We start from the raw sequence: 12,731 nt of genomic DNA, 5'->3' as shown, positions 1-12,731 counted from the left end.
TCTATTGGAAAGTTCTGATATGCACAGTTAAACTGCATTACAGCCAAAAGCCTACAATTTGGGCTACTGCACAATACTTGGACCTAAGAAAGGTTTTTACTAATATTTAAATACTTACACATAAGTGACTTCATCTAGAATCTATTGTGCTCTGAAGAAATACAACTGGCCTGATACAAAAACACCATAGCTAACATTACCTTTTTGTCTTCCCATTCTTTGACTGAGTTCTTCTGCACATTTGGGAACTGCAGCACGCCCCCTGTGCCAGCAGATAATAGTGGAGGTTGAACCTTGCTAAGGATCTTTGAGCAGAGCCTGAGTGAATCCGTGAGTTCAGACAAGTGCAATGTCTGGAGATGGCTTGTCAGTGCTGAAATCATCCTGAGCAGCAACTGAGGCAAGTGTTCTGTCTGAATTTCAATGTAAGTCTCCTGAAAATAAAAGTGGAATGAGAAAAGTTTAAACAATGTGTAACTAGTTCTACTATTCCAGTTATTTTTAAATCTGTAAATAAGGCAGTAATTGTACTCATCTGCAATGTTTTATATGTATCATGCTCTTAATTAACACTGTATAGTCATTTTATTATTAATGACTTACAAAATTTCTATTCCCAATTTAAGTATTTCAAAGGATATATTATGAAAGAGCCCCAGTTTTATCTGTTACATTATTGAAATTATAATATTACGAAAGTGAATACAATCAGTTAAAAACAAAACAGGCTGAATGTCATACCTGACACAGCACCCTCATACTTCTAGTAGGCTTCAAAATGAGAAAGCAGAGAATTGAGGAGAGAAAACGTAAGGGGAGAAGATTTCCAAAAGTCTTCATTTAACAGACAGAATCATTAAGCAATACAAATGCAGCCATTAGATCACTACACACTAAACATTCCAGATTTTATAACATGCAATTATGACATATAATCCATGTATTATATGACACTTGTGTATGTATTATACATATATGTCAGATGACAAAACCCTTGCAAAATTTCATGAAAAAAGCTATGATAAAAGGAAAAAATAAATTTATTTCAACAATGGAATTTTACTTGAAGATGACATTTTTTTCCAACATTAAGTGTGTTGAACTATGTTTTTAGATTCCCTCAATGTTTTTACCAAGGTGGCCTTACCAAGGTGGCCTTACCAAGGAAACTATATCCAACAAAAAATCCACCAGTAAGCAGAAATTGATCAGCTGTAACTCAGATGACTCATTACTATCTCCAGGCCCAATTTGAAGTCTGGCGTGCAGTGTCCTCCTAGAAGGACAAAATTCACTTTATCAAGTATGCTATCAAGTGATATGGATACATGTGACATCACTGTCTTTCTAATGAAAGCTAATTCAACACTGGGACACACACAATAATGTTTCTGTGATGAACACTCCATTTCTTCCTGGATGCTCTTCTGTGTAGAAATTTCCAAAGCAAGATTCCTAGGCTTAGCCTCTCCTGAAAGCCCCATCCTACATTTCTAAGCACCTACTAGGCATCTTCATCCATCTTCTGGATGCATCTCACTTTTTGGAACGCATTTCCCACTTCTCCCACTACAGATATCATGTCCTATTTAAAATGGATTGTTTGTTCCTTGATTTCCATCTCAGGGCCTTTGCTCATACCAATTCTCCTCCTGGACTGTTACTCTCCCCCAGCTTCATTCTTTCATATTCATAGTGCATTTGTCCGTCAAGGTCTGGGATCAATGTTACCTCCTCAAGGAAGCTTCTTCTGATCCAGGTAGATCATTCCTCCAACATACTAATCCTATATGACCATACATCGCTCTATACTCTGAAGACACAGAGTTGAGTAAGAATATGACATACTTCCTGCCCAGCAAGAAATATTAGCATATAAAGAAATAAATGTAACAATGTGACAGTGTGGGAGGAGTTGATTCTGATTTGAGGGAGTCATGGAGGCTACTGAAAGGCAGGTGACCTGGATATAGGACCTTAGCAGATAGGCAAGGGAAAAGAGTACTTTAGAAAGAATAGCATGAGTGAGGGCCCAGCAGCATGAAGATTAATGTGTGTTCAGGGTATAGTCCAGGTTCTAAAGAAGGGTGTGCGTTTGTGAATGTAGAAATGAAGGCAGAAACATAAACTAGGGCAAAAGGACATTGATAATTTGTTCTGCATTCCTATCATATTTTAATCTCCCTATTAAAATATCTGTAATTTTAAATTTAGTACTAGGAATATATATGTACACGCCTTACTTGTTCCCACTGTAAGGTCTCTGAAGACAGGGACGGTCTATATACCTAGCATAGTGCTTTGAAACTGGGTATTCAATTTTGCTGCTGAATGAGTAAGCAAGCAACTTCCCAAATCATTAAGGGACTAATATATATCATCAAGGTTTATATTTTAAAATATTCATGAGATAGTACAAGATCAGTGAAGTGGGGTAGTAGCTTACTTCTGATTACATGGCCCCAAGGCCTGAGAGGTTAATCTGGCTCTGGTAAGATCTGACCTAGAATCTAGGCAGAGATTACACTCAGGTTCACTAGTATCCTAAGGTTTTCAGATTATATTTTAGGCTTTAGGTTCTAAAGGGTGAAGAGTTTTTATCTACTCATCAGTGACAACATGGGCTATTTCTATGGCTTTAAAAGCACAAGAGTGACCAAGGTGTTTTTTCTTACTCAAAGTGTAAATCCTTTTGAAAAAGTGTGCTAAGCAGCAGACACAACAAGAAAACCTTCCATCTATGCTGGTGACTGAAAAACTCATCTCTAAACTCCTTTCCATTTCTAAGATTATTTAATCAATGATTCTATATCCTAGAGTGACAAAGTAGAGCCTGATTATGGCTATTATATAATTAGCAGTTCTCAGTAGCAGTAGAATGTATAAAAGAATATTCTTTTCATTAGACTTAAGAACATTAAAAAAAAAGTTAACTTTAGATATTATTAAATCAAAATGAATTAAACAGTTTAACATACCTACAACATTCTTCAAACCAACGTGCAACATAATCCCACATATAATAAGGCTCAAAGGAATTAAACAGAAGGTTGGCAGTTTTAATCAACTCTGCTGTTTTCTTGTTTTCCCTTAATTTACTAAAAAAAAGAAAAGAAAAACATTTACTTTTTTCAAACTTAAATTTAAGTGCAATGTTATAGGGCTATATATGTTCCTAGGTAGTTGCTAGAAAACATTTTAAATAATATTGCAACAAAAAATGCTTATCCACTGCTACTCTTCTATTTCTTTATATATACAGTCATTTTCCCAAATCTGATTTTCATAACTCAAATGTATGATCAAGATAAAAAATTAGCCTTGCATAAGAAAAAACAGCTGTGTCCCTTGCAAAAGAAGTTTCTTTATTTGAGTTTGTGGCTATTAATTTGATATCACATTCTTTTATTTCCCTTGGCAAATATAAATTGAGTAGTGATTTGATTTTGGCAGCCTTGATTGTCACAGAATTTGGTTTGCTTTCCTGTTCCATTCAGGATTTGCTCAAGAAAAGTTAAATTTGGCCAGTTTCAATCAAATAATTTTCTTAGCTTGAAAAGCAAAACTAATAAAAAAAACTATCATTCTAAATAAGCATTTTTACTAAAATTCCATCAGGAAAAAAATAACTATTATTTTAAATTGGAACCCCTTTATATTACCTACCCATCTACCTTTCCCACCCATCATTCCTAACCATTAACACAATTTTTACATATAATGAGGTTTTGTCAATGCAACTAGTATGTCACAGCAGAAAAGATAAATATTGCATAGGACAATACAATTCCTCAAGCAGAGTACAGAATAAATTACGGTACCAAGTTAGTCAACATTAACTTTTAAAACAAAAAAAAATACATGGGATCATATTTATCAGAAATAAAAAACTGCCTTAAAATGTTTCAATACATAAAAAGTAAGTTTTAGGAACATCCAGGGTATCTCCAAAGTCTCATCAAGGAACCACAGATAAAATGTAAATTATGTAAAAGGAATTGGAAGCTTTGTCATATTGTAATGATGGATAAGAATGGAAAAGCAGTGGTCTGCTTATATTAGAGAAGAAAAGACGTTGCTAGCATGTATCACTGATTTAGGAAATAGGCTATGCTAATTATCACATGATTTGCCCCAGGCATTCAGAAAAGAAATATACTTGAAAGAAGAAACAACTATAACTTGATTAAAAAAATATTCTTTAAAGAACACTCAGTGCCCTTTGGTTCACTTGAGTCTTCTGATCTATGATTTTGTCTCCCGAGTATGTCAAGTCGCCAAGATTGACAAGCCCATATAAACAAACAGGTCCAGTAACCTGTTTAACTGACATGTGGCAGTTAGTGCTCTCAGCACCTGTTTAAAAGACAGTGCATTTATCACTCTTAATTACAAATCACGGTTCATATTACCAAAGCACAGAGAGGTTTTATACTGCGTTTACACAGAGCACAAACTTCATAGAGTAAGATGCCTAGTTATCACTATGACTTTAAGTTATATTAAGTGAATAATAGTGTCTACTTTATAATAAGTAAAGACATCTTTATGTCATGGTTTTTTTTTTCGGTAATCCACCTGCTTAACTGAGCATGATCCTTGCTAAAGGGTGGCTCCATCTGAAGATCCAGTTCTGCTTTGCATTGGGAATATAATGTTCTAAACACTTCAATCAGGACATCTTCTAGAATTACAGGTCCTAAAATATACAAATTTAAGGCAAGAATTAATTAGCATTAGCAAATCATGATTATCTGACAATTGGTCCAATTAAAGGATACTTTAAATTTAAAAAAAAAAAATTTTTTTCCAGAACCTAACTAATTCACCCATGTTGAGATGATAGTAAATAACTGAACAAATGTTTATTTTGAAAGTATAGGTTGACATAATAGAAATTATAGAATCAGAAGTATTTAACTTCTCTGAGCTTTAGTTTCCTCATCTACAGGATAATAATACCAAACTTACAGGGTTACTGCAAGGGTTAGGAAAAATATTTGTAAGGTATTTAGCACAGTTGCTGGAATACAATGAGAATTTAATAAATGTTACTTGTATTACTACTCCTGTTAATTAATTTAAATAATGTTAAAATGCACAAGGCCAGACTTTATTGCTTATTTCCTAAAAAAAAAAAAAAATTTCCTGAGCATCAACTTTACCATTTAATAGGTAAATAAACTCTCAAAGCCATTGATATAACTCAGCTTAAGTTACTTTTATATTTAAAATTTTTCATTTCTATTTTAAGAGTTTCTAAGAAGACAAACATATTTGTTAAAACATTTGCTAAAGTTACATACTTTATGATTTCATTTCATGGTTGCTAGTATTTTAATTTTTGTCTCAGGCACCGTAACTAACTTCCAAATAGATCTAATATATGAGAAACACACAGTGGAGGGAAAACACACAGAACAAAGGGGATATAGGGAAGGAAGCTGAGGGATGTAACTCAAATACTTTTTGTTTTTTGTTCAAGTCCTTTGATTCTGTGAAATATAGTCATGACAGATTATAAACATTTCAATTTCATAATTTAAACAGGATTAAGAAAACCTTAGATAGTTTAAATCCTCTGCTATGTAATGTAATACAGGGTAGATACATGATAACATACAGGTTGGATATTACACCTTTATCTTAACTTTCTAGAGTAAATTTTAGGCAAGAAAATGTTGAGAACTTGTGTTTAAAGGCTACCTCAAAATTTAGCAATTTTCTAAGTAGTGACTTGTCTTCTCATTTTTATTATGAAATAATACAAAACAACCAGGAGTGACCATACGCCCTAGAATAGTACATATTACCTAGCTCAGGTTTGTCCAGTAAACTGATTAGAATCCGAAATGGTTTTAGGTCCTGCATTAGTGTGCTCTCTTCTCCAAATCCATTCACTTGTAAGATCCCCACCATTGCCTTAAAAAAACAAACAACAAAAGAAAAACAATAGTAGACTAGTCATTTAAGTAAACAGATTCACATGCTTTTTCTTAAGCAAAAATATTTTTTAAATGCAATCATATGTAATGGAGATTTACATCCCCTACTGCTTTTCTGAAGCCCTTTCTTTAAGGTTGGCATTCTTCCTACGGTAGGAAAAGAATGTTATATTCCTCTATCTTGAGAGAAGAAAATAGTGCTTAAGTTTTCTCTGGAACAAATGAAAGAGTAGAAGAAAATCTAGAAAAAAAAAATATTCATGACTTATTTTTTTGCCTACAAGATGAAGATATTTTTATTTAAGATGATCAACATGTCCTAAAGCAAGCCACAACATCATGGCAATATCTGCTATTATGAAATTATTTTCCCACTAGGGAGTCCAAACTAACTATATTCTTATAATTGTATTCATTTTAAAATGCTTCAGATACCATATATTTTTCTCAGTTTATTTTGAGATGTTTTGAATAAATAATTGAATTAAAAATAAGATGAAATAAATATATGGGTCATTTTAACATTTCCATCACAATAGCCATTCTATCACATTTACATTCCTGTTGTAGCCTAAATTTCTCTGGGGTCTCAGAGTAAATAACACAAGTCCTGATCCACTTTTGGAAAACCTCCAACATTCATAGGGCAGACAGGTGAGAAGCTGCAACTATATTTTAATAATGTGATGAAAACAACAATGTAAAAACACCAACAAAATCAAAGCAAAACAAAAGAAAAAACAAGCAACTCTGGCCTTACAGGGAAGTAGGTCTGGCTTATAATTACTTACTTGATTTCAGTCATTAGTTTATTATAGTTATTCTTAGGAAATTTGTGGGTCTTGTCTCTATCCCTTCAAACTGTGAATTCAATTAAGGCAGGACTTTGTCTTACACTTTTTCAGAAACTCTAGTGGCCAGTGAGTAACCATAGAGTTAAAATGAAACTATTCATTACCTGGACCAACAATTCTTTTGAAAAGGTAGTGAAATAATAAGTGGCATGTTCTTCAGGATTACTGTGTCTTGTGCTTCTGGGTCCTATGACAGCACCATTGTTATCAAAACCTCCATGGAAACAAATTGCAAAATAAATTAAAATATAATTCTCAAAACCGTTGTTCCTTAAATATGCCAAAACAGCAAATATCTCAAAAACAGCACTAAACACTTACCAATTTGTAGCCCATTCAATGTCAGCAAGAGAGATCATTTTAGATAGTTTAATAAAGGGAAACCAATTCAACATATAAGTGAGTATCGTAGTATTCTTCCAGAATCATCCTGTTTTTTCAATCTTTCAAAACAGTGAAATAACTGAATACTCAGAAGATCCAAGATTAAGTTTTATTTGTCCTCTCTCACTCTCGGTGGTAAAGAGTTATGAAGACAGGGCAATCACTCACAAGAAGTATGAAAGACCAAAGTGTACAGAACGTTTTATTGCCTGAATAGAAGACTGGTACCATGTGTGAGATAGCAGGGCTTCGAACCTGTTTGAACCAGCTGAGTCAAGGCCAATGAAGTAAAACTAGAAGAGATCTGAATCGCTACAATTTGGGGGTTCTGGAACTATAATTGGGATGGGAAGAATTACAGGTTGAAGCCTTGGAATGCGAGACTTAGAAGAGGCACAGTGAGCCCTTTCAGGAGCCTGATGTGTGAGACTGGATTACTAACAGGACTGTGGAGAGCGACACACATTCAAAGCAGTGAGGTTGGCTGCCATCTTTAAGCAGGGTATGCTGTTTTGACTCTGTTCAAAATTCACGGGGCAAGAGATTTGGTTACTATGCAATACGTACACTGCCCTTGTTTTCTAAGAGTGAGATTAAGTTTCTAGCAGGGCTTCTACTTGTAATTTTTCCCGTTTCGGTTATCATTCCAGTTCACCCAAATTTTTAAAATTCATGTTTGTTCTGATTTCACTTACTCAGCCATTACTGAACTGGGCAGAACTTGTTCGAAGCCCTGTGAGAGTGTACCAGTTTAATTTTGACTCTGGTTCTGATTATTCCTTTGGTGACTTTGAAGCATTTTAAGTTATGTCATTATTTTGATTGTTAATTTATCCTTCTTTGTCTACTTACTCACAGAATAACAACCTGAGCATGTAAGGGGAAAAAAACCTTATCAAAGGGAATATGACCATATGGATTCAAACAGCCTCTTTGACTAAGAAAATTTTGAGATTTCCTTGTAAAATACACAGCATTGCTTATATTTTTATTGTTCATTTAAGCAAGCTGAGTTTCTTCATTTTGGACATACACACAACTTGGAAATAATTATGTATGGCAAATTTTCCTCCATACTATTCCCAGCTATGACCACACACACCACACACCTACCAAGAAGCCATGCATAAAGTCTTCGGTTCAAGGACATATCCCTCCTTAGTACTACATGAAGAGCTGCTGACAAAATCCTGACCATATCTGGTCGAGTGGCCTGAAAAAGTTAGGAATGCAGCTATCCTTAATCACATATAAAAACACATAAAATACATTAATTTCTTTCCTCTTTAAAAAATAATACCTTGAAATACGTTCAGAACTTTAGGGTTTATAAAGTACTTGTCTAGAACATTATCTTCATCTAAGAAAATTAAGCCTTTAGTCTTTCACATTCATAGTGCTGTCGATTGACCGTAAACTCCTTAGAAGTTCACTATCCTCGTCAATTCCAAATTCTTCATTTCTCCTTTTTAAATAATTTTTTAACTTGTAGTGTTTCAAACATATAGGGAGGTGCAGAAAATATAATTAACTCTCATCTCTTCATCATGCAGCTTTAACAAATCTTAATATTTTCCCATTTTGCTCTGGGGCATAATTTTCTTGTATGTGGGCTGCCTTGTTCCAGTTTCTTTGTTTTGTGACAGACTTTCTACTATTGGATAGGATAAAGAACTTTAAACTGGAGGTTAAAATAATTTGCTTAGGTAAATTCAAATGCCTAGTTAGTGGCCCAGCTAGATGGAGAACTGACCTCTCCTTAATCATACACCAGTGAACTTTATTATACTACACCATACTTCTTGACAGGATTAGAAAGGGATTCACCCAGATAATTCTTTTTAAAGGAATCTTAGAGAAATAACCGACATATTACAGAACACAGGTCATCAACAGCTGACAAATTATATTCACTCATCTAAACACAAATATCTCCTATTAATCTAGGTAATTCTCCAAGACCCTTTAGGAGGTCCACAAGGTAGAAACTACTTTCATAACAACACCAAGATATTATTTTGTCTTTTTTTATTTTTTGGATTATTGGCAGGACTGTGTTTACATTTCTTCTGATCATTTAAAAGCAATGGTGGGTAAAACTGCTGGTTCTTCAGCATGAAAAAACGGTAGCACAGCAGCAGCACCCATTGTACTCACAGTCATTGTATTCTTTACTGCCAAGGATTTGCAGTTAAAAAAAAAAAAGGAAAAAAGCTAGTTTCACTTAAGGATGTTGCTTCGAAACAGTAAAAATTTCTTTTGTTAAATATTGACCCTCAAGAACAAGTCTTTTTAATATTTATGTAATGAAATGGGAAGTACATATAAGCAAACCCTTTATTTTATATGATAGTTATCTCAAAGAAAAGCATTTATACACATAAATAAGCACTTTATTATTTGATATGATAGTTGTCTCAAGGAAAAATATTTAGACAACTGTCTGAGTTGTAAGCTGAATTACCAGCTTTTTTTTTTTTTTCAGATAATACTTTGGAAAAATGACTGACAGACTATGATGATTCATACTTGGGCACTTGGTAGACATTTTCTCAAAAAATAAACACAGTAGACCTGTCACTTCAAAGAAAACAATTAACATTAATCTTTTCAATGATAAAAGGCAAGCTTCAAGAGAAAAAATCTGGAAAACTTGTATTTGACCTAAAATTGTATTGAATTAAATTGTGTTAGCTTGGAAACTTCCCAATATGGGGCTTGAAGGTTTCCTGATACTTGAAAAACTTTACTGGTGTGATCAGTCGGGATAATAATAAATGTGATTGTTTGATATTATGTAATGAAATGTGTCAACCTTTGGAAGATCTACATAACTCAGTAAACCAGTATTTTCCAAATAACCAATCATGATGTTGCAAAATCATACATGTGTAAAAGATCCATTCCAAATACAAGACGGATTTTTAATGAAACAAACTATGAAGAGGTCACTGATATGTTTCAGATTCCATATTGCAACTAATTTTTAAGAAACTATGGCTTGTCAAGTTTTCATGTAGTATCAAAGAAGATAATGTATTTTTAACTTAAAACTACCAAAAATACTCCTCCCTTTTCCAACTACAGCAGTATGAAGTCATATTTTTTCATATACTTGAACCAGAACAGATCACAACAAATTGAATGCAGAAGCATATAAGAGAATTCTTCCGTCTCCACTATTAAGCAGGAAATTAAAGAGATTTGCAAAAATATGCTACTCTTCTCCCTAATTTTGTGTGTGTGTGTGCGCATGCATGTGTGTGTGTGAGTTGGAGGTCCTGAAACCCAGGCATTTGAGAGCTGCTGATCTTTCTATGCAACATCAGATATGTAGATTATAGATATTGGTACAAGACTTAAAAAAAAATACAAATGTCTCCCAATCTTATTTTGGGAGAAAAACTACTCTTAAGAAAACCGTAAGTCACTTCTTGATTTCTATTGAAATCACCACCCATTTCTAATATGGCAAGAATACTATTATAATCTCAAAGATCTAGCGATCAGGATCACCTTTCCATGATACATGTAAAAGGAGTCTAACAGTCTGTGCACACTCTGCTGAAGTTCTACCAGTATTCACTCTTGCAGGACAAGTAATGAAGTCTCTGTTAAGTTACATATTACAATTAACTTAAAAAAAAAATTTTTTTTTTTTAAGACAAGTCCTGTATATAATAGACTCTTAAAAAAAATTCTAAGAGTCTATTATATACAGGACTTGAAAAGAAGGAAAACTGGGAAACAAAGATGACTATGTCATGATTTTTCTCCCCCTCAGGTAATATGATAATTTGGCACAGTAATGGGAGAAAGTGTACCAGAATTGGGTCTGGGCAGGGTGTGTGCTTTCAGAAAACATTCAAAATAGTTATTGTTTTCATAATACAAGCTATGGAAGGCAACTCCTGAGAAATTTTTAGCTAGTAGGAATGCAGAGAAGGTGGAGAAAGAAAGTACTTAAGTACAGGCTGAAAAAAGGATGAGAAACACTGGTCTAGCTAGATTACAAATTAAGTTCTTCCCAATTTAAGTGTACCATGACTTATCCTTGGGACTTGTTGAGGGACCTATCAACCCACTAAGGGACTAATAACATTGAAAGTTTGGAAGGTAAGAAAACAATGAAAAAGTTCAAAAGCAGAAGTCAGCAAACTTTTTTGGTAAAGGGTCAGATAGTATTTTAGGCTTTGTGGGCACATACATTTTTGGGGCATATTCTTCTTCAGAAAGTCTCAAAACGGAAATTGGGGTTGACTGATGCCCCATCTGGTGGCACAGTGGCTTAAGAGCTCAGTTGCTAACCAAAAAGTCAGCAGTTCGAATCCACCAGCCACTCTTTGGAGGGGCAGTTCTACTCTGTCCTAAAGGGTCGCTGAGTCAGAATCAGCTCGATCGTGACAGGTTTGGTTTGGTTTTTTGGTTTTGCTCTAACTAGGGACAGTATAGGCAATGGAGTGTTAAATTCTTGAAGTAATAATTAAATTTTAAATAGAATAAATACAGAAAAATGTGAGCATGGCATGTCATTATAAAATTCACTATTGTTATCTATTAACTACTGTTGTAGTTTTTTCTGTTAATTCCTTTTTTAAAAATAAACTTACTTTTCCAAGGTATAAATGCTCTGTATCTCATTACTCATCAGGTATTTGGTTCTACCATTCTGAACGCTAACACACTGGTGCTCTAAAGCACTCTTCATCAAGGATTCCGAATGCAAAGGAATTTAGATCACTTCTTTAGATAATGCAGAAGCTGATTAAATTAAGTTCCATCAATGAAACACGTCATTTGTGATTTGTCAAGTCAGTGGCTCTCATCTGTAAGAAAAGTACTATAGACTGTCACTAAATATTCGGCAGTCAACTTGACTAAGGATCTGACATACCTCCCACAATCACCAAAGCAAGACAAGATGATATTAGGACACATGATGACTGGGTAGAAAGGTCTGGGTATCAGAGTCTTGGCTGGCTTAGAGCTTACACTGACTACTTACTTTTGTATAGGTAAGCTCTAGAATTTTTTTAAAGGTATGAAACAGTCTATTCCAATTACCATATTCTTATTCAAGTCAATTAACCTTTTTCTTCAATTTTTTCACCAATCCCATTTCTTGAAAAAAAATACAACATACATGCCTTTAAAAAAGAACTATACATCATGATTCTATGATTTTCCTAAGAATGCCTTATATTAGTATCATCATTAATGTTTTACCTGACTCATGTGGAATGGAAAACAGAAGAGTATGAGGTCCAGTGTGCTTCTCTGTACAAGTACACTTGAGTCCTGTACCGAAGTACTTACTGCTTCTACCTGAAATTAGAGAGCCTTTACCATCTATCACCTATGACACTGTGAAAATTTGCAATGAAAATGTAACAATTCTTTACTTTCTCCAGTGTACCAAAGTATACATCTCGGCATCTTATAATTAAATGTATACACAAATACACATTTAATGAATGTATATTTAATTAGGAAAATACAGTATGATGGTACAAATATTCACAAGAACTAAAGGGTGTACAGTGAAAAG

General features: G+C 34.0%; 1 protein-coding gene across 4 annotated transcripts in view; it reads right to left on the bottom strand.

The window, feature by feature from the left end:
* The window catches only part of DOP1A (DOP1 leucine zipper like protein A), a 106,265-nt gene that overhangs the window by 47,251 nt on the left and 46,283 nt on the right, over positions 1-12,731 (bottom strand). For 3 of the 4 annotated variants that reach the window (XM_049896219.1, XM_049896209.1, XM_049896200.1), the window contains 8 exons: positions 12,410-12,508; positions 8,297-8,396; positions 6,904-7,013; positions 5,814-5,922; positions 4,579-4,699; positions 2,979-3,098; positions 1,162-1,276; positions 201-434 (listed from right to left, as the gene is read on the bottom strand). In XM_049896219.1, coding sequence (XP_049752176.1) covers positions 201-434; positions 1,162-1,276; positions 2,979-3,098; positions 4,579-4,699; positions 5,814-5,922; positions 6,904-7,013; positions 8,297-8,396; positions 12,410-12,508 — 1,008 coding nt within the window. The other variant, XM_049896228.1, reaches the window with a different exon arrangement.

This window comes from Elephas maximus, chromosome 1, assembly GCF_024166365.1.
Source record: "Elephas maximus indicus isolate mEleMax1 chromosome 1, mEleMax1 primary haplotype, whole genome shotgun sequence".
Lineage (NCBI taxonomy): Eukaryota > Metazoa > Chordata > Mammalia > Proboscidea > Elephantidae > Elephas > Elephas maximus.
Note: the sequence above shows the minus strand (reverse complement) of the source record. Positions and strands in the feature narration are given on the sequence as shown.